Source organism: Bos taurus, unplaced genomic scaffold (assembly GCF_002263795.3).
Source record: "Bos taurus isolate L1 Dominette 01449 registration number 42190680 breed Hereford unplaced genomic scaffold, ARS-UCD2.0 Leftover_ScbfJmS_965_547, whole genome shotgun sequence".
NCBI lineage: Eukaryota > Metazoa > Chordata > Mammalia > Artiodactyla > Bovidae > Bos > Bos taurus.
The window spans coordinates 168,689-194,642 of NW_020192254.1; the positions used below are offsets into that span (position 1 = coordinate 168,689).

A 25,954-nucleotide genomic window follows, 5' to 3' on the forward strand; every position below is an offset into this window, starting at 1 on the left:
TAAATAGATAAAAACATTTAATGAAAAACTTACTTATATATATGGAACATACAGATATATACAGAACATAAAGATAAAACTGTAGATAAAACTAATACTACATCAACGCAGCAAAACAAATGAAGCTGTACTAAATGAGGACTCTCAGGAGAGAGGCAATGAGGCCTCCCCTGATCTGATCCAGATGAGGCTCCTGGTGCTGTGGGGGCTCCACCACCTCTGGGGTCCAGGATGGGGTCCAGGTCCAGGTCTTCAGGGATTCAGATGAGAGCCTGCAACGACAACACAGGTGATGGAGTCCCTGGGATGTGCAGAGTCAGACAGAGGAAGGCTCCCTGGGGAGGGTGAGCAGGACCCAGAAGACTTCCCAGCATCTAGACTTGGCTTTGGGGCTCAGATCTGCAGGGCACTGGGTCTGTTTGCTGCTCTTTGCTGAGGGTGTTGTCTGTTAGTAAGGAGTGTCTAGAAATGTTCCACAGGAGCAAGTACACCTGGGCATCTGGCTGGCAAACCTCAACTGATGGGTCCCCTGGACAGTGAGACTCAGGCAAAGGAACAGGGGACTTGGGATTCAGGATTGAAAGCTTGGGTCTCCCCTTCCCTCTAGGCCCTGGGAAGAGCAGGAGGTCAGATGACACAGAGGGTAGGAGAACCTGCCCACCCATCCTACACAGTACAACTGCTCCTGAGACCTGAGCATTGGAAATGGACAATCACCTGGAATCTCTGTTTTCCTGAATAATCATTTATAAGCCCCAACCAAACTCTTCTGAGGTTTCTGCTTTTAAACTGTTTTTATATTATAAAAAGTACATTTTAACTGTTTAGCATATTGCAACATTGAAATTTGAGAGAAAACATTTCTTTTCAAACTATAATAAAACAAGATATGTTATTAATGACAGACTTGGGAACAAAATAAAAGGAACATGAGTAACTTGAATTCTGCCACTCATCCCAAGTGGGCTGCTCAGTCGCTTGAGTCATGTCTGAGTCTGAGCAACCCTATGGATGATAGCCCACCAGGTTCCTCAGTCACTGGGATTCTTCACGCAAGAACAGTGGAGTGGGTTGCCATGTACTTCTCCAGTGGATCTTCCATACCCAGGTATCAAACCCTTTTCTTGTGTCTCCTGCATTGGCAGGAGGGTTCTTTACCACTAGCACCACCATCCCAAGTGCACAAAGGACTAAATTGCTTTCTGGTGTGTCTTCAGATGGACACATACACAAAAGAATCTACTGAACCTCCAAATTCAGGTTGAGAGATGCTGCCCTGAGGTGACCTAGGACCCCAGGGTTCCAGATCCTGAGAGACCCCAGACTCGGGCACCCCCAGGCTGGCTGGGACCCTCAGGACCAGGGAGCACCCACAGGGATGCAGAGCTGCCAGGTGACGCCCTGCCTGCACGACTTCTGGGCACCTGTGTCTCCTTCACTCTGTTCCCAGAGCCCAGGACTGGGGAGGGCAGGGCCGCCCCAACCTCTCTCTGCAGCTGGTGATGGACTAGGGATTCCCCCTGCTGCCTTTAGCGGGGTTGGGAGGGCAGAGCTGGATCCTGCAGAGGGAGATGAGGAAACCCCCACGGGGGGATCTTTAAAGAGAGAACTCTGGAACAGCAGCTCCTGGACACCTGCACATGGTGGCCCCATAGTGCCCCCCAGCCTCCCTGCAAATGTAAGAGCTGCCAGAAGAGCCAGTCCAGCAACCTCGGGGGCGTCTGTGGACGGGACCTGTGCCCTGGGGAGACATGCTCAGGGCATCCTCCACTCGTCTGCACAGATTGTTACCACCCTCTTGTCTCTACATTTGTGGTGACCCTCAGAAGCAGACCCCATGGTTTCTGCTGGTGATTCTGAAGCACCAACAAGCGAATGGGGTCATGACAGAGACACAGGCCCTCGTCTGCCTCACCTTTCACCCCAGGTCCCACGTTCACTCTTGCTCTTCCAGGTCTTCCTCATCATCGCTGCTGACTTCTCCTGAAGCAGTCTTCAAAAAGATGACCAGAGATCTTTTTGGTATCTGGAAGGAAGAGATCAGTCAAGCAGGTCCAATCCCTCCCAGGGTAGGAAAGCAACCATATGGGGTAGCTCAGGGCAGTGCAGACTTCATGGGGGCCCTTCAGCTGTGTGGGTCCAGACCTGCTGACTCCAGCCTCAACTCCTGCTCAGGCCACTCGTGGTGACAAAACCAGGTTCAAGGGTGCAGACATGAGGTCAGGAGTAGGGAAATGCTCAGAAAATGGGGGAATAGGACTGAAGATAGATTCATAGATTTTATATAAGCTCCTAGGTCCCCAAGTGCCTATAGGAGACCAGGTCCTGCAGAAGGCTAATCAGAAAAAGAGGGAAAGAGGAGAAACGGAAGGGTTGCAAAGAAGAGTCTATTGATCAGAAAAAGAGAGAACATTTTTAAAAGATACGAAAGAAGAAATAAATGACCTCTATAGTCTTGCTCTCCTCCAAATCCTCAATATGCACCATGCAGTTTCTTGGTGTCTGAGGGCAGCACTCATCTGGAGTGGCTGTGGGAAAGCAAAGGGGAGATTTAGAGTCAGGATGTGACCAGGGGACCCTGTGCTCCTCACAACCTGGCCTTGGGACCCCTGGTGCCCTTTTCTCCAGGGACCTCCCAGGGCCTCAGTGTTTCACTTCTGCAATGAAAAAGTGGGTCTTTGACATCCAACATCCTGTTGCCACCCTCAGCTTGTCTACGAGTGACGAGGAATGACACCATTTCCACGCGTTCCTCCTCCAGGTGGTCACTGTCTCCATGCATCTCTGCCCACGACCTTGCTTGCCTCCTTCTCCCGCTGTTTCCCCTCTACTTCCTTCATCATTTCTCTCCTCTAGTCACTGTTCTTTTCCTTCCTCCTTGAGTCTCCACCAACCCTTGAGTTCTCCAACATGGAAACATTAGAAGAAGGACCATGTGTGTATGGCCACAGTCTCTAATGAGTCCATTATTTAATTAAACAATCCATCACTCTCAGGAATGGCCTGACATGGACATGAGAATCTTCTGAGTTCTAGGGGAGGGGAGGACAAAAAGTTCACATAACAGAGACTATCCTGTTGCCTGATGTGACCTCAGTGGCCTGGGAGATACTTAATGCTCTCAGCAACACCTTAAGTTTCCCAGACCCTAAGAGAGGATAGAGGCAAACACTTTCAATTTCATTTAGCCAGAAATGGAAAAAAGAAATCCAAAAATATATATGGAACCTCTAAGGACTCCAAACAGACACAATAATCTGGAGAACTAATTTCAAATTTTCTCACCTCCTGATTTCAAAATACATTACAAAGATATAGGGATCAAAGCTGTATGATAGTGACATAGGAACGCGTGCATAGCCCTAAAGACCAGAATAAAGAGCCCCAAGTAAACTCATGGATATAGGGTCAAATGAAATTCACCAAGTTTCTAAGACAAGAAAAGAGTGAAAGCATAGTCTCTTCAACAGTCAGTAGGATGAAAAGATAACCTACAGAAAATTACAAACAATATATCAGAAAGGGAGATCATACTCAAAGTATATAAGAAAATACCACAACTCAAATGTAAAACAAGTAAAAAAATGAAAGGTAAATAAATGAGTTGAGGAGTATGCAAAGATTGTGATCAAAACCACCGAGAGCTTCTGTCTGGAGGGAGTATTGGGTTCTAAGATGAGCAATCACCCTGAGTCCTGCTGCTCTGAGTCTCTGACCTAGGTTTGGTCAGTCCCAGAAGACCAGGTCAGTAGGGCTCCTAGAACATGTGTAAAGAAAGCCAGCAGCCCCTTCACAGTCTCTAGAATCTGCAGCCATGCTGGTCTCTAGGAACACATGGGCTGCTCTCACGTGGAAGCACCTTCAGCACAGCATCCTTGGGGAGGTGTGGTTCTGAGAGGAACTCCAGCAGACTCAGCCCAGGCAGGGACGCAAGAGCACGTGTGCTCTGACTCATTCAACCCTGAGAGCACCCTTTACATGAGGAATAAACAGTGAGGACAAACATGAGGGCAAGCCACACGTCCTGAAAATGCACAGGGAGAGAGTTCATGTCTCACCCACAACCTGACACTCACTGCCAGAACTTGGTCTCCAGTGTCAAGTGACTATGAGACTTTTGTGCCACTAGGATATGGCCATCATAGGAGAATTTAAACATGAAGCCAAAGTCCTTCGTGTATACTACAATGCAGGTAATAACCAGAAGCCAAGCTTTCATATTTGGCAGGTGAAAGGGCAAGGAACAAGGCGTCTTGTGAGAAAGGATATTTCTAAATAGAAAAGCAAGAAGAAATGACTATAAGCACAACAGAATAAACTACATGGACACATAGCTCTATTATATTGTTAAAATACGAAAAGAACAAACTACAACTCTAGACATATTTCCTTCTTCTTCCTCAGTTTATATTCATCTCTGAAGAAGCAGGTGTAACTCAAATGGTCCAGGAACCCTCTCCCTCTAAATCTCGCCCGAGAGTTGTTCCCTACCTGCATTCTCTTCCACATCACTGCTGCTAGCGTTTTCCAGAAAACACTCTGTAGAAAGATAACCATGAGCAATAATACAGTTATTATACAAGTTGACCTACCCATTTCTCCTCCTCCACTTGGCTCACACAGCATCTCCCCGGTCTTCCCTCCAGGCTCACAAACCTCCCCTGTGCTTTGTGGAGTCAGAGCCCTTCAAGAAGACGGTGATCACATTTGAACATATTCACATGAGAAAGAGGCTGAGACAATTACCTTTTAACCTTACACTTCTACAGGCCCAATACAGCTCTTACATTCAAGGTTATAAAGCTGAAATGCCAATGCTTATGGACACTTTTGAAATATGGCTAGTGTGACCAAGCCATGTGTGCTTTTTGTGATTGTTTCAATATAACAAGTTAAGTATTGTGGAAATATGTTAATTATATATAGGCAGCTCTAGCTAATGGCTACTACACTGGAAAGTTCAGCTCTAAGGGCTCCACAGACAAGGAAAAGGCAACTAATTGCCTGTTCTATTTTTCATTTATTCCAGATGATATGATGGCCTGATAAGATCATTCATATGTAGGTATATCTGGGGCTCTTGAACCCAGTCCAGGCACTGGGAGAGTGCTTGTGAACATCCCAATAGTGCTGGAGTGGGTAGCCGTTCCCTTCTCCAGGGCATCTTCCCAGCCCAGGAATTGAACTCAGGTCTCCTACATTTCAGGCGGATTCTTTACCAGCTGAGCCACAAGTGAAGCTCGAGAATACTGGAGTGGGTAGACTATCCCTTCTCTAGCAGATTGCCCTGACTCAGGAATCGAAACAGGATCTCCTGCGTTGCAGGCAGATTCTTCAACAATTGAGCTACCAGTGAAGCCCTAGTAAGGTGAACACTCAGATTCAAAGAAAATTCTCAGGAGGGAGCTCATTTGTGGGCAGAGATAAAGGGCATGGCCCAGCACTCGTGTACTACAAGTAACCAGAAAGTAGGTATGGAGGGAAGGGAGGAATATTCACTCTCTTCATGAGCCCATCTTTCCCATCCCTGATTCTAGAGGACCCAAGCAAGGCAGTGGAAAGGGCTTATTAGGAAGTGAAAGTTTTGTGCACTGGAAACCATAGAACACTGTTAAAAGAAGAAGAGACAAGTAATCAGAATACCGTACCATATTCATAGACTGGAATATTTTAGTGTTGTTGACCTTCCTATACTCCTAAAAGTGATGTACATATATATTGAAACCACTTACAAAATCCCATGTCATTTTAATGAAATGGAAAAAAAAAATCTCCCAAACTACGGAACCCAGAAGAAACCCAAAGAACAAAAACAGTCTTGAGAGCAAAGAACAACAATGGGGCCTTCAGGCTTCCTGAATTCAAAACCGGCAAGAATGCCACAGCAGTCAAAACTGTGTTCTACCTGCAGCTAAATAGGCAGAGAGACCAATGAATCCTAAGGAGGGAATCTTGAATACACTGACCCCTGTGGCCAAATGATATTTGCTAAGGTTCTAAAATTATCAAGTGAAAGGATCGTCTCCTCAAAAATCAATAGACAGGCAACCTATAGAATCAAAGAAGTATCTGCAAACTTTGTATCTGAATAAAGGGCCAATATCCCGAATATAAAAGCAACTGCTAAAACACAACTTCACAATAATATCAGGCAAATAACTGACTTTAAAACATGTTCAAAAGCTTCCATAGACATTTCTTCATAGAAGACATAGAAGTGATCAATATACATAGGAAATATGCTTAGCATCACTAAGTAGCAAGTGGGGTACTTAGTGGAAATGGAAACCAAGTCAAAAGGAGATATCACCTTTCAGGAGGTGTATTATATGAAGAAAATAACAGATGTTGGCAAATATGTAGAGAAGTGGAACTTCCGTGCCTGTTGGTAGGAATGATAAACGGCATAGCCATTATAGAACAGTTTGGAAGTCCCTCAAAAAACTATTAAGATTATCATAAGATCCAGCAATCATTTATTTGAGTTTATTTCCAAAGGAGATAAAACTAGAATGTTTCAGGAGATACCTATAATCTCATACCCATTGTTGCATCGTACACAACAATCAAGATAGAAAAACTGCTCAGTGTCCAAGGGCAGATAAATCAAGAAAGAAAATGTGGTGCATACATACACTGGAATGTGATTGAGTCTTTAAAAATGAAGGCAATCCTGTCATTTGAAGCAAAGTGGGAAGCTACTGGTAAGGATGAAATAAGCTAGTCGCAGGAGGACAAATATTGAACAATTCCATTTACCTGCCGTATCGAAAGCAAAGTTCAGGGAAGCAGAGAATAAAAGGGTGGATCCAAGACCTGGAAAGAGGTTGACACAGGGAGTGTCTGTTCAATGGTTACAGGATTTTAGTGGCAGTATGGAAAATTCTAGAGACGTGCTAAACAACATGGTGCATTGAGTTAACAGGACAGACTGGACACTTCAAAGGGTAAGAGGCAAAGCTGGAATGAACTTCCTCCATTTATGCCTGGAGCCTCTTCCTTTCTCAGATACCTCTGAAACTGGGTGTTGTTTTGGCAGCCCTTCTGCCCTTCTGCAGGGGCTGCCTGCAGGGAAGGAAGGTGCCTCCCCAGTACTGGGGGCCTTGGATGAGGGGGAGAGATTCATTCTGAGGCTCCAACAGAAAGAGTTTGAATGAGGGAAGTGGCAGAGTGGTGAATCATGAGCAATCAAAATCCTACAAGACCTACTAAGTGATGAGATATACTATTAAATGAAGGTGTGGTTGACCCAGTAAAGGGGATTCTGAAACAGTTTTGCTCATTAAGAATCTTATAGGACTTCTATGGTGGCTCAGTGGTTAAGAATCTCCCTGACAATGCAGGAGACAGGAGTTCAACGCCTGGTCTGGAAAGATTCCACATGCTGTGGAGCAACTAAACCATGTACCACAACTACTGAGCCCACGTGCCAAACTATGGAAGCCCAAGAGCCCTGGAAGCCATGCTCTGCAACAAACAAGCCACTAAAGTGAGAGGCCTACGCACCACAACTAGAGAGTTGCCCTTGCTCTCCATAAGTAGAAAGAAGCCTGGGCAGCAACGAAGGCCAAGAACAGCCAATAAAAATTTTAATAAAAATTAAGAAGAATCTTGTAAACATCTTCCTCAGTAGTGATGGGATTTGTCTTCCTGGGAAAAGGATGTTCACTTGGTATAAAATCAATGGATACAGTGAATGTATATACTTTGTTTTATTTTTATACACATAAACATTCATGGTACATTGTGACGGGAAATATTTTGGGGCTGACACCACTAACAGTGATGTTTAGGGTGACAGATATTTTGGAAAACACAACCCAAAAATTCAAACACACAAAGAATCACACTATTCATTATACATAAAAACACATCCAGTCCCATGGACAGAAACCTACACTATTAACCATAATACAGCTTCTTCCTGGAAGTACAGTAATCATCCACATTGATCTCTTGTAAATTACTTTCTATCACCAGGGCCCCTCTACTCATTCCCAGCAGGAATTTGGAATCAGTTTGGCCTCTACACTAAAACCAGCGAGAAAGCCCCAACTTTCTCATCTACAAAGTTTTTTCTCCCAAAGGGAACGATTCTAGAATACATACCACTTTCACATCCTGAAAGGGCCACCTGCAAGTACAGAAGAGAAGATGCTATGAGGGTAAGATCACATAGATGCACAGTCTTTGGTTCATTTGGTGACAGTAGAAAACCTGATGAGGAGCAGTGTGGAGTCCAGGGAACCCAGCAAGATCAGCACACACATACTCAGGATGAAAGGCATGACCTGTGCCTGGAGGATGGAACTCCAAGTCCATTTAGGCTGGAAATTGCACAGTTCTTTTCCTAGAAGAAATGTTGCTGCAGGAGAGAGAAATCTGTACTCTACACAGTGTAATGGATGCTAACAATTTTAGTATCTTGTGGACTGAGGAATGATGAGTTGGTAATAAGACTCTCGTCTACATTATCCAAACAAAGGGAACTGTCTCTATATGAAACAAAAACCATCAGAGTCACAACTTAATTCTACTGAAAGAGAAATGAAACAATATTTCTATCTCATATCAAAAAAAAAAAAAAAAAAAAACAGCTTGCCTTGGAGAAACACTGAGTCTCTTCTGTGTTGTCACATGGTGGGTTGACTGGAAGGTCCTCAGTGAAGTCTAGAGGGACACAGAGTAGCTGTTAGAACACTGGTGAAGCTGTTCAGGAATCATGCAGGGGGTTTTCTCTTTGTGTGGACACGGGGTGGTGTGTCCAGATGTGGGAGGTTATTAAGCATGAGGTGAACTTGTGTTCATCCATCCTCTTTGGAGGAGGAAGGAAAGTCAAGGAGAGGAAGAAGGAAATGAAAATAGTACTTTGGCTTTCTAGCTAGAGGAACCTAATCAACATGAAATATTCAATCTAAAAAAAGGAAAGCTCTAAAATGTGTGTATTGTTCAATGAAAGAGACCCATGACTCCTCCTGCTTATTGTGAGGTCCTGCTAAATTACCACTGTCCCTTGATTTTTCCCAGATCACTCTTCTCCAGGATCTATAGTTGCCGATATTCTAATCATCATGTTTTGTATGAGACTTTGTACTTGATTAAAAGTGATCTCTGTTAGGGAACTGAATTCAATATTGGGCAAAGTATGCTATTCTCTTAATTCACTAACCAATTTTCTTAAATGAAATCAAATATGCAGTATTTGGCAATACTGAATTCCTGCCATTTAATAAGAGCCACTATGAATGATATCATATTTTTCTATCAATATTTGTTTTTTATAGTGTGCATATCCACTGAGTCAGTTCCTGTCCACATTCACAAGGGCAATATGTATAGTGGGAAAGTTGATTATAGAAAGCACAGTTTCTCCACCAGGTCTTCTTGGGGAGCTAGAGGGACACAGAGTTGCAGTCAGGACATGGGTGAGGATGCTTATCAATCTCTCAGTGTTTCTTTCTTCTTTTTTTTTTTTTCCTTTTATTTGAAGGGGACATAGGGTCGAGTGTATGCATGAGGGAGGTTAGTAGCTATGGACCGATCTGCTGTTGAATCATCCTTTTTGCTGAATGAAGGAGAGCAAAGGAGAGGAGAAGGAAAGAAATGAAATAGTTTCTGCGTTTTGACTAGGGATAACGTAAATGATGGGGAAAAAAGTAACACTAAAATGCATGCCAGCTTTCAGTGACAGAGACCCATGAACCTCCTGCCTGTTTAGAGCATCTGTTAAATGGTCCCTGTCTTCTGGATTTTTTCTCAGATCATCACCTCCCCAGGATCCACATTTGTAGCTACTGAATTTAGAATGTTTTCTCTCAGACTTTGTTCTTGATAAAAAGCAAACTCTGTTAGAGGACTGAATTCAATCCTACCTTTCCAAATAGCTACTATTAACCATGTGATATTCTTTCCCAGTCTTCATTTTCCAAACAATGTTTCCATGTCCACTGAGTCAGTGGCTGTTCACTCACAGAAGTCATACATTTAGTGGGACAGTTCGTTGTAGAGAGGAAACATAGGCTGAACGCTGACTTTGTCTAACCCAGGATTACAACAATGTTCAGGAGATTACAACAAAAGGAATGGTCGTTAGACTAACTACCAAGTTCCACTGTGAGATCTATTTGACACCTTCCATTGACTGTGTGCTACAGGGTCTAATCAATGTAAGTTTATGGTAATGTCACCCAGTACAATGAAATGTTTCCCTGATAGGATCTGCTCTTGTTCTTGTTTAAGCAATGACACTAGCATCAACACATATGACCAACATTGTCTACACAAGGCCACACAACTCTCAAGATCTGAGAGCTGACCAGGAAGATACGACCACATGGTGCCTTTTACCCTGATGACTGTGCCAAAGTTGGCTGTTAATCCACCTTTGGTTGCCCTGGGTTTCAGGACAACTGACCCCACCTTAAAATGAGTCTGGAACTCTGGAGCTGCTAGTACCTCCAGGCATGGACGTAGATGCAGGGACCCCTTTCTCCATGAATGAGGACCATGGCTGAGCAATAAGTGCAGGTCAGGGGTCCAGAGCAGACACACTGGGACCACCCATAGGTTCCCAGTTTGGCTTGTCCACTTAGGACGTCAAGAGCTTGGGCTGTTTTTCTCAGCACCATCTCCATTTGAGGACAATGAATATTAACCAAACTTGAGGAATGGCTGAGTTGAGGGAAGAGTCAGGTAATATATAGACAATGTCCAGTGGTGATGAGAAGTGTTGAGACAGTTTATGGTTGACTTGCGCTGTGTAAGAGGGACACATAGCCTGAGGAAACACACATACATAGAGCTTCAGAATCACAACACATGGGCCCACACATGGGCCCCCAAACCTGATTCACACAAACGCCACAGTATCTAAACGATGTAGCTGTTTCCAAGTACCATAGAACACTGACATTGTTCTTTTCTGGGAGATCAGTCTCTTCTCTGGACCCCCAGTCCTCACACCCATAGGAATCCAGCATCAGGGTGACTCTGGAAAGCTAGCTGGCAAGAGAGCCCCAGAATCATCAGCTAAATTGTTCCTCAGCAGAGGGACGGTCGCTGAATATTTACCATGTTCATTGGCTGCTCCGGCTGCCTGTGATTAGAGAGAAGAGAACAGTGTGAGGGTTGCCAGCACCATGTGTTCTTTGCAGTAACTTTTATGTTATCTGAGTTTTTGTTTTCCTCAGGTAACTAAACTCTTAAAAAAATCAGTCGTTCCAAAAGGAAACAGAGAGGACCCTTGTTGAAAAGGCTGGGCTCTTTCACTTAGGATCTTTCAGTTTCCAGGAGGAAAAAATTCTACTGAGGAAAGTACCTACAGTAGTAATTGACGGTATTTTTTAGTGTCCTTTTGAATCAGGTCTCTGTTGATAACAGAATTAACGTCAATATTTCACCAGCAAGGAATTGCATACATAAGTGCTAATATACATTGTCAGATTACTGTAACTGTATTTCGCTGAATGAAACATAAAGAAGTGAAGCAGGATCTATGTGAGACACAGACAGTTGAGCTTACCTCCAGGGGTCGGAGAGGTGATTCCTCAGCCCCAGCCTGGGGCAGTTCCACCACGAGGTGCTCCTGGGGAGCTAGAGGGAAACAGAAGGCCATCAGGACAGAGGAGAGGCTGCTTCCAAAGATCTCAGGTTTCTTGTTTGTTTGTTTGATGGGACATGGGGTGGAATGTGTACATCAGAGAGGTTAGTAACTGGGGACTGAGCTGCTCTTGAACCCTCCTCTTTGCTGGATGAAGTACAACAAAGGAGACAAGCAGGAAGGCAATGAAAGAGAGTGCCTGCATTTAACTGGTGATAACCAAAGTAATGGGAAAAGCGAAACATTACAATGCATGCCAGCTTTCAATGACAGAGACGCATGTCCCTCCTGGCTGTTAGAGCTTCTGGGAAATCACACCTATCTTCTGGATTACTTCCTAGATCACTGCATCCTCAGGATCCACTGTTTCAGCTATTGTACTTACCAAGTCTGTGAGACTTTATTCTCAATTAAAAGCAAACTCTTGTTAGAGGACTAAATTCAATACTACCTTTCCAAATAGCTATTATTAATCATGCGATGTTGTTTTCCAGGCTTGATTTTCCAAACAACGTTTGCAAGTCCACTGAGTCAGTGGCGGTTCACACTCACAGAAGTCACACTTTTAGTGGGACAGTTCATTATGGAGAGGAAGCATGGAGTGAACCTGACTGTCTCTGACCCAGCTGTGTATGAGATTTACGACAAGAGTCATGGTCACTAGACTATCATGTTCCACTGTGAGCTTTATTTGACCATTTCCCTCGAGTGTGTACTACAGGGTTTAATCAATGTGAGGTTATGGTAATGTTACCCAGTACAATGAAATACACCTCTGATGATAATATGCTTTTGTCCTTGTGTAAACAAAGACAGGAACACCAACACATATGGCTTACACTCTACAAAAGGCCACCCAACACTCAGAATCTGTGACTTTACCAAGAGGATGTGAGTCCCGAGATTCTCTTCCCAATAATGACTGTGCCAAAGTTGGCGATAATCAACCTATGGTTACCCTGGGTTCTTTGACCACTGTGCCCACCTTATAATTATAATGATGGGCACGATCTGGACCCCTGGGCCTGCTAGTACCTCCAGGGATGGATATAGATGCCAGGACCCCCTTTCCACATGACTGAGGATCACGTGGCTGACTGGTAGGAGCAGCTTACTCATTCAGAAGAGCCAAATTTGGATCAACCCTAGGTACTCAGTTTGGCTTTTCCACTAGGAGGTTAAGATTTTGGGCCATTTGTCCAATTGCCATCTTCACCTGAGGAAAATTAATATTAAGCTATTTTGGGGAATGGGTTCCCTGATAGCTCAGTTGTTAAAGAATCTGCCTGCAATGCTGGAGACCTGTGTTTGATCCCTCGGTTTGGAAGATCTCCTGGAGAAGGGAAAGACGACCCACTCCAGGATTCTGGCCTGGAGAATTCCATGGACTCTAGTGCATGGGGCCGCAAAGATTTGAATACAAACTGAATGACTTTCACTTTCACTTTTGAGGAAAGACTGAGTTGAGGAAAGAATCAGGTAATGTATGGCCAGTGTGCAGTGGTAGTGAGAAGTGTTTAGAAAGTTCACAGTTGACTAGTGCTGTGTAACAGGGAAACATCTCCAGAGGCAACACACACAGACACAGAACTTCAGAATCACACCACCTGGACTCACACAAGGGCCCCCAACCCTGATTCACACAAACCCACAACATCTAAATGATGTAGTTGCTTCCAGGTACCATAGAACACAGACACTGTTCTTTCCTGGGAGATCAGTCTCTTCTCTGCACCTACAGCTCACACCCTAAGTAGGAATCTAGCATCAGGGCCACTCTCCAACCAGAGCCAGTCAGAGAACCCCACCTTTATCAGTTGGATTGTCCCTCAGCAGAATGATGATCCCTGAATATTTACCGTGTTCACAGGCTTCCCCAGATTCCTGTGATTGCAGAGAAGAAAACAGAGTGAGTGTCTCAGCATCTTGAATTTTCTGCACTAAGTCTTCTGTTATCTGTTTTTTTGTCCTCAGGTAACTAGCACTCTTCATTTCAGTGGCTCCAAAATAAAACAGACCAGTCTTCTGTTGGGAAGACTGGTCTGTTTCACATAAGATCTCTCAGTTTTAATTTGACCAACGTTTACAAATTGTTTTTCAAGAAAGAACACTTTCTGCTGAGCAAAGTACCTACAGTAGTAAATGATGCTGTCTTATTTAAATGTCCTTTTGAATCAGGACTGTGTTAATAATAGATTTATCCTCTCTACTTTCCCAGCCAAGGATTCGCATGCCTCAGTGGTAACGTAAATTGTCAGATTACTATACCTGTGTTCGACTAAAAGGAAAATAAAGCAGTGAAGCCGCAGCCTTGCCCCAGTTAAGAAAGGTGCACTTACGTCCACAGTCCTCAGAGGCTCGTCTTCAGCCCAGTCCTGGGGCAGCTCCACCACCATGTCCTCTTGAGGAACTGGAGGGACACAGAACAGCACAGGGACACAGGTAAGGTGCTCACTAACCTCTCAGGAGCCTTTTTTCATTGGAGGGGCTTGGGGTGGAGTGTATGCATAAGGCATTAGTAACTATGCACTGAGTTGCTGCTGAATCATCCTCTTTTTTGTATAAATAAGAGCAAATCAGAGGAGCAGGAAATAACGAAACAAAACTTCTGTATTTTAACTAGTGATAACCTAACAGTTCGGGCAAAAAGAAACACTGAAATGCATGCCACCTTTCACTGACAGAGACTCATGAAACTCCTGCCTGTTTATATCTTCTGCAAAACCAGCCCTATCCTGAAGGATTTCTTCCTAGATCACTGCCTCCCCAGGATTCAGTTTCAGCTGATGCACTTACTAAGTTTTCTGTGAGATTTTGTTCTTGATTAAAAGCAATCTCTGTTAGAGGACTGAATTCAACCCTACCTTGCCAAATAGCTATAATCTATCATGTGATGTTTCTTCCTAGTCTTCACTGTCCAAACAATATTTGCACATCCACTGAGTCAGTGTCTGTTCACACTCATTGAAGCCATACATTTCGTGGGACAGTTCATCATGGAGAGAAAGCATGGGGTAAACGTTGACCTTCTTGGACCCTGGTGTGCAGGAGGTTTACAACAAGAGTCAAGGTCACCAAGCAGAGTGTCAAGTTCCACTGTGAGATCTATTTGACACCTTCCCTTCAAAGTGTGCTACAGGGTTTAACCAATGTAAGGCTTATGGTAATGTCACCCAGTACAAAGAAATATCTCCCTGATGACAATCTGCTTTTGTTCTTGGTTAAGCAATGACACTAGCACCAACAGATATGGCTTGTACTGTCTAAATAAGGGAACACAACTTTCAGATCTTTGAATTGACCAGGAGGATATGAATCCCAAGGTGCCTTTCACAATAATGACTGTGCCAATGTTGGCGATAATCCACCTACGTTTGCCCTGGGTTCCATGACCACTGAGGCCATCTTACAATGATGGGCACAATCTGGACCTCTGGAGCTCTAGTACCTCCAGGCATAAACGTAGATGCAGGGACCCCCTTGCTCCATGACTGAGGATCCCATGGTTGAGTGATAAGTGCAGGTCAGGGGTCCAGAGCAGACACACTGGGACCACCCATAGGTTCCCAGTTTGGCTTGTCCACTTAGGAGGTCAAGAGCTTGGGCTGTTTTTCTCAGCACCATCTCCATTTGAGGACAATGAATATTAACCAAACTTGAGGAATGGCTGAGTTGAGGGAAGAGTCAGGTAATATATAGACAATGTCCAGTGGTGATGAGAAGTGTTTAGACAGTTCATGTTTGACTTGTGCTGTGTAAGAGGGAAACATCGCCTGAGGAAACACACACACATAGAGCTTCAGAATCACAACACATGGGCCCACACATGGGCCCCCAAACCTGATTCACAGAAACCCACAGTCTCTAAACGATGTAGCTGTTTCCAAGTACCATAGAACACTGACATTGTTCTTTTCTGGGAGATCAGTCTCTTCTCTGGACCCCCAGTCCTCACCCCCCATAGGAATCCAGCATCAGGGTGACTCTGCAAAGCTAGCTGGCAAGAGAGCCCCAGAATCATCAGCTAAATTGTTCCTCAGCAGAGGGACGGTCGCTGAATATTTACCATGTTCATTGGCTGCTCCGGCTGCCTGTGATTAGAGAGAAGAGAACAGTGTGAGGGTTGCCAGCACCATGTGTTCTCTGCAGTAACTTTTATGTTATATGATTTTTTGTTTTCCTCAGGTAACTAAACTCTTAAAAAAATCAATCGTTCCAAAAGAAAACAGAGAGGACCCTTGTTGACCCTCTTTCACTTAAGATCTTTCAGTTTCCAGGAGGAAAAAAATTCTACTGAGGAAAGTACCTACAGTAGTAATTGACGGTATTTTTTAGTGTCCTTTTGAATCAAGTCTCTGTTGATAACAGAATTAACGTCAATATTTCACCAGCAAGGAATTGCATACATAAGTGCTAATATACATTGTCAGATTACTGTAACTGTATTTCGCTGAATGAAACATAAAGAAGTGAAGAAGCATCTATGTGAGACACAGACAGTTGAGCTTACCTCCAGGGGTCGGAGAGGTGATTCCTCAGCCCCGGCCTGGGGCAGTTCCACCACGAGGTGCTCCTGGGGAGCTAGAGGGAAACAGAAGGCCATCAGGACAGAGGAGAGGCTGCTTCCAAAGATCTCAGGTTTCTTGTTTGTTTGTTTGATGGGACATGGGGTGGAATGTGTACATCAGAGAGGTTAGTAACTGGGGACTGAGCTGCTCTTGAACCCTCCTCTTTGCTGGATGAAGTACAACAAAGGAGACAAGCAGGAAGGCAATGAAAGAGAGTGCCTGCACTTAACTGGTGATAACCAAAGTAATGGGAAAAGCGAAACATTACAATGCATGCCAGCTTTCAATGACAGAGACGCATGTCCCTCCTGGCTGTTAGAGCTTCTGGGAAATCACACCTATCTTCTGGATTACTTCCTAGATCACTGCATCCTCAGGATCCACTGTTTCAGCTATTGTACTTACCAAGTCTGTGAGACTTTATTCTCGATTAAAAGCAAACTCTTGTTAGAGGACTAAATTCAATACTACCTTTCCAAATAGCTATTATTAATCATGCGATGTTGTTTTCCAGGCTTGATTTTCCAAACAACGTTTGCAAGTCCACTGAGTCAGTGGCGGTTCACACTCACAGAAGTCACACTTTTAGTGGGACAGTTCATTATGGAGAGGAAGCATGGAGTGAACCTGACTGTCTCTGACCCAGCTGTGTATGAGATTTACGACAAGAGTCATGGTCACTAGACTATCATGTTCCACTGTGAGCTTTATTTGACCATTTCCCTTGAGTGTGTACTACAGGGTTTAATCAATGTGAGGTTATGGTAATGTTACCCAGTACAATGAAATACACCTCTGATGATAATATGCTTTTGTCCTTGTGTAAACAAAGACAGGAACACCAACACATAGGGCTTACACTCTACAAAAGGCCACCCAACACTCAGAATCTGTGACTTTACCAAGAGGATGTGAGTCCCGAGATTCTCTTCCCAATAATGACTGTGCCAAAGTTGGCGATAATCCACCTATGGTTACCCTGGGTTCTTTGACCACTGTGCCCACCTTATAATTATAATGATGGGCAGGATCTGGACCCCTGGGCCTGCTAGTACCTCCAGGGATGGATATAGATGCCAGGACCCCCTTTCCACATGACTGAGGATCACGTGGCTGACTGGCAGGAGCAGCTTACTCATTCAGAAGAGCCAAATTTGGATCAACCCTAGGTACTCAGTTTAGCTTTTCCACTAGGAGGTTAAGATTTTGGGCCATTTGTCCAATTGCCATCTTCACTTGAGGAAAATTAATATTAAGCTATGTTGGGGAATGGATTCCCTGATAGCTCAGTTGTTGAAGAATCTGCCTGCAATGCTGGAGACCTGTGTTTGATCCCTCGGTTTGGAAGATCTCCTGGAGAAGGGAAAGACTACCCACTCCAGGATTCTGGCCTGGAGAATTCCATGGACTCTAGTGCATGGGGCCGCAAAGATTTGAATACAAACTGAATGACTTTCACTTTCACTTTTGAGGAAAGACTGAGTTGAGGAAAGAATCAGGTAATGTATGGCCAGTGTGCAGTGGTAGTGAGAAGTGTTTAGAAAGTTCACAGTTGACTAGTGCTGTGTAACAGGGATACATCTCCAGAGGCAACACACACAGACACAGAACTTCAGAATCACACCACCTGGACTCACACAAGGGCCCCCAACCCTGATTCACACAAACCCACAACATCTAAATGATGTAGTTGCTTCCAGGTACCCTAGAATAAAGACATCGTTCTTTCCTGGGAGATCAGTCTCTTCTCTGCACCCACAGCCCACACCCTAAATAGGAATCTAGCATCAGGGCCACTCTCCAACCAGAGCCAGTCAGAGAACCCCACCTTTATCAGTTGGATTGTCCCTCAGCAGAATGATGATCCCTGAATATTTACCGTGTTCACAGGCTTCCCCGGATTCCTGTGATTGCAGAGAAGAAAACAGAGTGAGTGTCCCAGCTTCTTGAATTTTCTGCACTAAGTCTTCTGTTACCTGTTTTTTTGTCCTCAGGTAACTAGCATTCTTCATTTCAGTGGCTCCAAAATAAAAAAGTCTCCTGTTGGAAAGACTGGTCTGTTTCACATAAGATCTCTCAGTTTTAATTTGACCAACGTTTACAAATTGTTTTTCAAGAAAGAACACTTTCTGTTGAGCAAAATACCTACAGTAATAAATGATGCTGTCTTATTGAAATGTCCTTTTGAATCCAGACTGTGTTAATAATAGATTTATCCTCTCTACTTTCCCAGCCAAGGACTCGCATGCCTCACTGGTAATGTAAATAGTCAGATTACTATACCTGTGTTCAACTAAAAGGAAAATAAAGCAGTGAAGCCGCAGCCTTGCCCCGGTTAAGAAAGGTGCACTTACGTCCACAGTCTTCAGAGCCTTGTCTTCAGCCCAGTCCCGGGGCAGCTCCACCACCATGTCCTCTTGAGGAACTGGAGGGACACAGAACAGCACAGGGACACAGGTAAGGTGCTCACTAACCTCTCAGGAGCCTTGTTCATTGGAGGGGCATGGGGTGGAATGTATGCATAAGGCATTAGTAACTATGCACTGTGTTGCTGTTGAGTCCTCCTCTTTGTTGTATAAATAAGAGCAAATAAGAGGAGCAGGAAATAAGGAAACAAAACTTCTTTATTTAAACTAGTGATAACCTAATGGTTCTGGAAAAAAGAACCACTGAAATGCATGCCACCTTTCACTGACAGAGACTCATGAAACTCCTGCCTGTTTATATCTTCTGCAAAACCAGCCCTATGCAGAAGGTTTTCTTCCTAGATCACTGCCTCCCCAGGATTCAGTTTCAGCTGATGCACTTATTAAGTTTTCTGTGAGATTTTGTTCTTGATTAAAAGCAATCTCTGTTAGAGGACTGAATTCAACCCTACCTTGCCAAATAGCTATAATCTATCATGTGATGTTTCTTCCTAGTCTTCACTGTCCAAACAATATTTGCACGTCCACTGAGTCAGTGTCTGTTTACACTCATTGAAGTCATACATTTAGTGGGACAGTTCATCATGGAGAGAAAGCATGGGGTAAACGTTGACCTTCTTGGACTCTGGTGTGCAGGAGGTTTACAACAAGAGTCAAGGTCACCAAGCAGAGTGTCAAGTTCCACTGTGAGATCTATTTGACACCTTCCCTTGAACGTGTGCTACAGGGTTTAACCAAAGTAAGGCTTATGGAAATGTCACCCAGTACAAAGAAATATCTCCTTGATGACAATCTTCTTTTGTTCTTGGTTAAGCAATAACACTAGCACCAACAGATATGGCCTGTACTGTCTAAATAAGGGAACAAAATTTTCAGATCTTTGAATTGACCAGGAGGATAGGAATCCCAATGGTGCCTTTCACAATAATGACTATGCCAATATTGGCATAATCCATCTATGTTTGCCCTGGGTTCCATGACCACTGAGCCCATCTTACAATGATGGGCACAATCTGAACCTCTGGAGCTCTAGTACCTCCAGGCATAAACGTAGATGCAGGGACCCCCTTGCTCCATGACTGAGGATCCCATGGTTGAGTGATAAGTGCAGGTCAGGGGTCCAGGGCAGACACACTGGGACCACCCCGAGGTTCTCAGTTTATCCTTTTCCACTTAGGAGGTCAATAGCTTGGTCCATTTTTTCTCAGCACTGTCTCCAGTCCAGCAAAATGAATATTAACCAAACTTGAGGAATAACTGAGTTGAGGAAAGAATTAGGTAATCTATAGCCAGTGCACAGTGTGATAAGAAGTGTTTAGAAAGTTCACAGTTGACTTGTGCTGTATAAGAGGGAAACATCTCCTGAGGAAACACACACAGACAGCTTTAGAATCACACTGCATGGGCTCACACATGGGACACTAACCCACGCATCTAAATGATATAGTTGTGTCCAGGTACCATAGAGCACAGACATTTTCTTCCTGGGAGATCAGTCTCTTATCTGTACCCCCTCCCTTCACCCCTTTTAGGAATCCAGCATCAGGGCAACTCTCCAAACAGAGCTGGCAAGAGATTGCCACCTTCATCAACTAGATTATTTTCATCAGAGGGATGATCCCTGAATAATTACCATGTTCACTGGCTTGTTCACGTGCCTGCAATTAGAAAGAAGAAAACAGTGAGAGTGTGTCAGTGTCTTGAGTACTGTGCATTCAGGTCTTTTGTTCTCTTTTTCTTGTCAGAAAACCAAATGGGAATGTGCTGTTCAGTCTGTAGCCCCAAAAGAACAATAGAGGACACCTGTGGGAAAGGCTGGCACTCCTTCTGGAAGAGCACTCCAGCTCATTTTCACCAGTAATTAAAACTTTCTTTTCAGGAAGGAACAGTTTCTGCTGAGGAAACTGCTCCCGATTCCAGTTTTTAATTTATGTTGTCATTTTTGAAAAACATCCTTTTGAATAAGATATCTGCTGGGAGAAATTCATCCATCAAATTAAAAACTGTTTCTATGAACTGTCTGGAATAATTTGAACCTTTATCTGAATTCAGCTAGAAAATAAAATTATGAAGCAACACTTTTATCTCAGATGAATAGGAGGCACTTACTATGGAGTTGGGCAGAGCCTCTCCCTCCAACGTTGAAGTGAATAGCCCCTCAAGCTGGACCTCAGGGAGCTCTAGGAAGACATAGAGGAATTGTCAGGACATCTCTGATGCTGATCGGGAAGACCTTGTTAATGTGGACACATCAGGGGAGTGTGTGGATGTGGGTGGTTAATAAGTGTTGGCTGAAATCTGCTGGACAAACTTTCTCATGGGTGGAGGAAGGCAAAGGAGATGAACGTTTCAGAAATGAGTCAGAGAGCCTTAAGCTTTCTGGCTAAGGGGAACCTGATCGCCCTGAAACTCGGCCTGATAGAGGGAAGCACTAAAAATCACACTAGGCTTCAGTAGTCATGTACAGTTGTGAGACTTGGACCATTAAGAAGGCTGAGTGCCAAAGAATTAATGCTTTAGAATAGTGGTGCTGAAGAGACTCCTGTGAGTTCCTTGAACAGCAAGGAGATCAAACCAGTTAATCATAAAGATAATCAATCAGGAATATTCATTGGAAGGACTGATGCTGAAACTTCAATACTTTGGCCGCCTGATGTAAAGAACAGGCTCACTCAAAAAGCCCCTGATGCTGGGAAAGACTGATGGCAAGAGGAAAAGAAGGGGCCACAGAGGATGAGATGTCTGGATAGCATTATCAACTCAATGGACATGAATTTGAGCAAACTCAGGAAGATAGTGAAAAACAGGGAAGCCTGGTGTGCTTCTGTCCATGGGCTCACAGACATAACTTAGCGACTGAGCATTGTCATAAAAAATACATTGTATTTATTCTTTTCATAATTTTTAAAAATTAAAAAGTTCCATCAGTTCAGTTCAGTTGCTCAGTCGTGTCCGACTATTTGTGACCTCATGAATCACAGCACACCAGGCCTCCCTGTCCATCACCAAATCCCAGAGTCCACCCAAACCCATGTTCATTGAGTCAGTGATGCCATCCAACCGTCTCATCTTCTGTCATCCACATCTCCTCCTGCCCTCATTCTTTCCCAGCATCAGGGTCTTTTCAAATGGCTCAGCTCTTCACATCAGGTGGCCAAAGTATTGGAGTTTCTGCTTCAACATCAGTCTTTTTAATGAACACCGAGGACTGATCTCTCTTAGGTTGGAATGGTTGGATCTCCTTTCAGTCCAAGGGACTCTCAAGAGTCTTCTCCAACAGTGCAGTTCGAAAACATCAATTCTTTGGTGCTCAGCTTTCTTTATAGTTCAACTCTCACATCCATACATTACTACTGGAAAAAGCATAGCCTTGACTAGACGGACCTTTGTTGACAAAGTAATGTCTCTGCTTTTTAATATGCTGTCTACGTTGGTCATAACTTTCATTCCAAGGAGTAAGTGTCTTTTAATTTCATGGCTGCAATCACCATCGGCAGTGATTTTGGAGCCCAGAAAAATAAAGTCAGCCACTGTTTCCCCATCTTTTGCCATGAAGTGCTGGGACCAGATGCCATGATCTTAGCTTTCTGAATGTTGAGCCTTAAGCCAACTTTTTCACTCTCCTCTTTCACTTTCCTCAAGAGGCTCTTTAGTTCTTCTTCAGTTTCTGCCATAAGGGTGGTCTCATCTCCATATCTGAGGTTATTGATATTTCTCCTGGCAATTTGATTTTTCTGTATTCACAATTTAGTGTACCTATCAACACCATCTACATCTTTTTCATCAGATCCAATAGAACCTCTGTACCCAGTAAGTCATAATCCACCTTCTCCATTGCCTCCTCGCTTTGGTAATTTCTATTTCCAACTTCCATGAGTAAGCCTATTCTGTGTACCTTAAACCAGTGGAATCATACAATATTTGTCTTTCTGTGCCTGCCTTATTTCACTAACTATAATAAATGTTTGTGTTAATCGTCCATCCATTTTATAGCATATTTCAATCCTTAATTCATTTTTATGGCGGGATAGTATTCCCTTCTGAGTACATACCACATTTCATTTATCCATTGATCACACGATGGTCTTTGGGTTGTTTCTACTACTAATAATACACTGTGAACATTTAGTGTGTAGATTTCTGTATGGTACTATAATTTAAATCTGCATATTTAAAATATCACTGTATATAACAATACAAAGTGTGAATGTTAGGTGAACTAACAATGTTAGACTTTGAATTACTAAAAATATATTTTCTCACTAATTGTAAGAAATATAGCACACATATGTTATCTGTGAGTAGAATCTGATAGCTGAAACTGAAGTGATATGATATTGGAATTTTCTGTATAATCCATACAACTTTTATGTCACTGTAATCCTGCTTTAAATAAAGTCTAATGATTTAAAGAAATCTTGAAACATGACTTTAGGGGGGAACACATCACAGATAGTGTTAAAAAATTAGCTAATATCCAAACCCTAGCTAGAGACCATCTTCACTTTTAAGCATGAACCAAATGTTGAATTTAGAATGCATCTTTCCTTTCATAGTTAAAGCAGTACCAACTGATATACTTTCAATTTCAACACATGAAATAAAAGAACATTGCTTAATATTTTTGTTTTTTTTTTCTTAAATATGAAGCCCTGAACATACTACAATAATCATTCTTGAATGAACTTAATGAGAAAATTTCCACAGTACCTTCAGTTGAGTCAGTTAGAGGGTGCACCCTATTATGTGGCCAACAACAAACTCTCTTCATCCAGCTGGTTCTTGATGTTCTTGACATTTGCAGGGTGTTTCTTCTCATCTTCTGGATGAGACATCCTGTGAAATGGTGAGAGCTGTTGACATGTTGCCAGCAGAGGACCACCCAGGAACTAGTAATAATTGATCCATAATTCAATCCTCTGGTCCCCTTCCTCACCAGATGCCTCGCAAGGCCTCCTGAATCCAAGGTGGACTTAGGAAGATCTGCAGTTTGATGTCCAGTGAAAACATCCAACAGACTGGCTGTGTGTACAAATATCTCTATTTAACTGAGACCTAGAAGCTCAGCAAAACATGGTGACCATGGCTGATGGACTGGATTCAAATCACATTTAGGAGAAGCAGGTACTCGGGAAAGACATATGGATCCCTCTTTGCCTCAGTTCCCTGTCCTGAGTTGGAGAAAGGTTAACATGGCCTATTTTTAGTATTATGAGGCCAAGAATGATTAAGTACAGGTAAAATATTAGAAAAATAAAGGAGGGACTTCCTGGGCAGTCCAGTGGGTAAGAATCTGCCTCTAAACGCAAGGGACAGGGTTTGATTTCTGGTCGGCAAACTCTGGTCCCACATGCCTCTGAGCAGTTAAGCCCACATGTTGCAACTACCGAGGTCAAGCACCACAAGTAGAGAGTCAGTGTCCTGCAACAAAAGAGCTGCACGATGTGATGAAGATTCCACGTGCCACAACTAAGACCCGATGCAGCCAAATAATTAAATGATAGACAGACAAATAAATAAATGAATAGAAAAGTAAAGGACTGGTGCTTCATAATTTCTCTGTAAGTGTTCAATCTTGAATGATGGCAAGAATAAGATGGACCTTCAGTAGTGGTTGAAAGCAGAGAGGGCATTTTGAATGGCTCCAATAAGTGGAGATGGAAGCTTATTCTTCAGCTTTTTCACCAAAACAAGTTTTTAGAGTGCATGGAGAGTAGTATCACCTCTTCGGACACCCAGCCCTGTTCAAGAGGAAGGGTGGACAAAGTGTGGGCTGTACTCCATATGTTACATTAGATGGTGTTGAAATTTAGAGAGATGAAGTGATTTTCCAAGGGTCACACAATGATAAATAGTGGATCCAGGACAGAAATATAGATGGTTCCCTGAGTACACAGATGCCTGCACCCCTGAGATCTGTGCTAAAACCCCTTACCTAGGACCTCAACCCTACCTCCAACTCAAATTATCCTGCCCCTAGTTTTCTGGGGATGAGAGCTGATGCCCTGAAGAAAGTGCCTCAGCCTTAATAAGAGCTCAAATCCTCCTTCTACCACTCGTCTCTATATCTCAGTTCCTGATCCCAAATACAAGTTTCCTCTGAGGAAAGCCCCTCAGAAAGACCACAGGACTCCAAGTCTGTCCATCCTTCAAAGCTTCTTCACACACCCAACCATCTCAGGAGCAGCCTTCCCAAAGCCCAGTCCACCTTGCTAAGTGACCAGTGGTCTGTTTGGCCAACAAGTTGGCTCAGAGCTCAGAACCTTCTAAACCAAAGGCCACATGATGGCTCTACCAAGAATTAGCTTCCCTTTAACTTGACCAAGTCTGGATGAGCAGTTAATGCGAGTTAACTGGGGAGGTGGCCATCTCTGCTGGCCTTTGGTGTCCTAATTAAGTCTGAGATGCTCAAAGTCTCATAGCTGATCTGAACTCTTATTTGAGCAGCCTGGACCAAGTGCTAGCTAAGAATGGGCAGGAGTTCAACTTTTCCCCACTAAAATTCTGACTCTATCAACTTCTCATCATGCTCTAGACCCTGGAATGGAAGACAACAGAGCCCCATATTCTTTTTGAAAATCATCTCCATCCTCACAGCCTGGAGACTGTAACCCTAGATTCTCCTTGAGGATCAACAGACAGGCTCTCCTTCCCTTAGTGACCAAATGTTCATCCTACCAACCCAAAAGCACTATGCCATCTCACTAAACTCCTTGGCAACAGCCAAACAATGATCAAGCCCACATCCACCCATGGGAATCCCACCAGTAAATCCCAGTTTCTTTCCTTTTTAAGTCTCTAGATTTACACTGCTAGTGTTTGTAGATTTGGGCAGCAGCATTTGAGAACAGTTGAGATGTAATTCCCTTTACTATAATGTCCAATGTTGGGGAGACACCATGTTTCTCCTCTGTTAGTTCTTTCCATCTGTTCTCTGGTAAGAGTGTGTACAAAACTGGCATTGGGAAATTGGAAATTTAGGAAGATATTTAAGGCAGCCAGCTGACAGGAGAATTAAAACATAATTTAAGGAATAATACAAAACTATAAGACACAGTTATAACTCTGCAGATAAATTAGAGTGATGGAAAAGAAAAATAATAAGATGAAGAAAGTTCATCAGTAAAGGTTAACCAGCCCATTTGAAGGAACAGCATTCAGATGATCAGTGGGAACCTACCTCCCAAACAATTCAGGTTGCCCATTTCTCTTTGCCACCATACATGAAGCTCTCAGCTCGCAAACACACTGAATGTGGAATGTGTATCACCACATTACCATGGCGACCACACATCACAGAACCTTCAGAATTAACTGAACTCTGCACAGGATGAGTCCAACTGCGACTGTCCAATTGGTAC

The 25,954-nt window shown here is 43.5% G+C and overlaps 1 protein-coding gene across 4 annotated transcripts; it reads right to left on the reverse strand.

The window, feature by feature from the left end:
- LOC112445789 (uncharacterized) lies at positions 1 to 25,954 on the reverse strand. 4 transcript variants are annotated; one of them, XM_024989259.2, is made up of 18 exons: positions 25,774 to 25,954; positions 23,304 to 23,429; positions 20,703 to 20,773; positions 20,227 to 20,251; positions 18,522 to 18,592; positions 18,047 to 18,071; positions 16,110 to 16,180; positions 15,666 to 15,690; positions 13,939 to 14,009; positions 13,408 to 13,483; positions 11,522 to 11,592; positions 11,071 to 11,095; positions 8,603 to 8,670; positions 8,110 to 8,134; positions 4,492 to 4,539; positions 2,446 to 2,528; positions 1,916 to 2,026; positions 1 to 272 (listed from the first exon to the last, which is right to left on the reverse strand). In XM_024989259.2, exons 1-17 carry the CDS (start codon positions 25,796 to 25,798, stop codon positions 1,937 to 1,939), a joined length of 996 nt encoding a protein of 331 aa, XP_024845027.1. In that variant the 5' UTR covers positions 25,799 to 25,954; the 3' UTR covers positions 1 to 272; positions 1,916 to 1,936. The 4 variants fall into 4 exon arrangements, with proteins under 4 accessions (XP_024845027.1, XP_024845026.1, XP_024845024.1 ...); XM_024989258.2 differs by having other exon boundaries at positions 13,459 to 13,483; positions 17,996 to 18,071; XM_024989256.2 differs by having other exon boundaries at positions 17,996 to 18,071.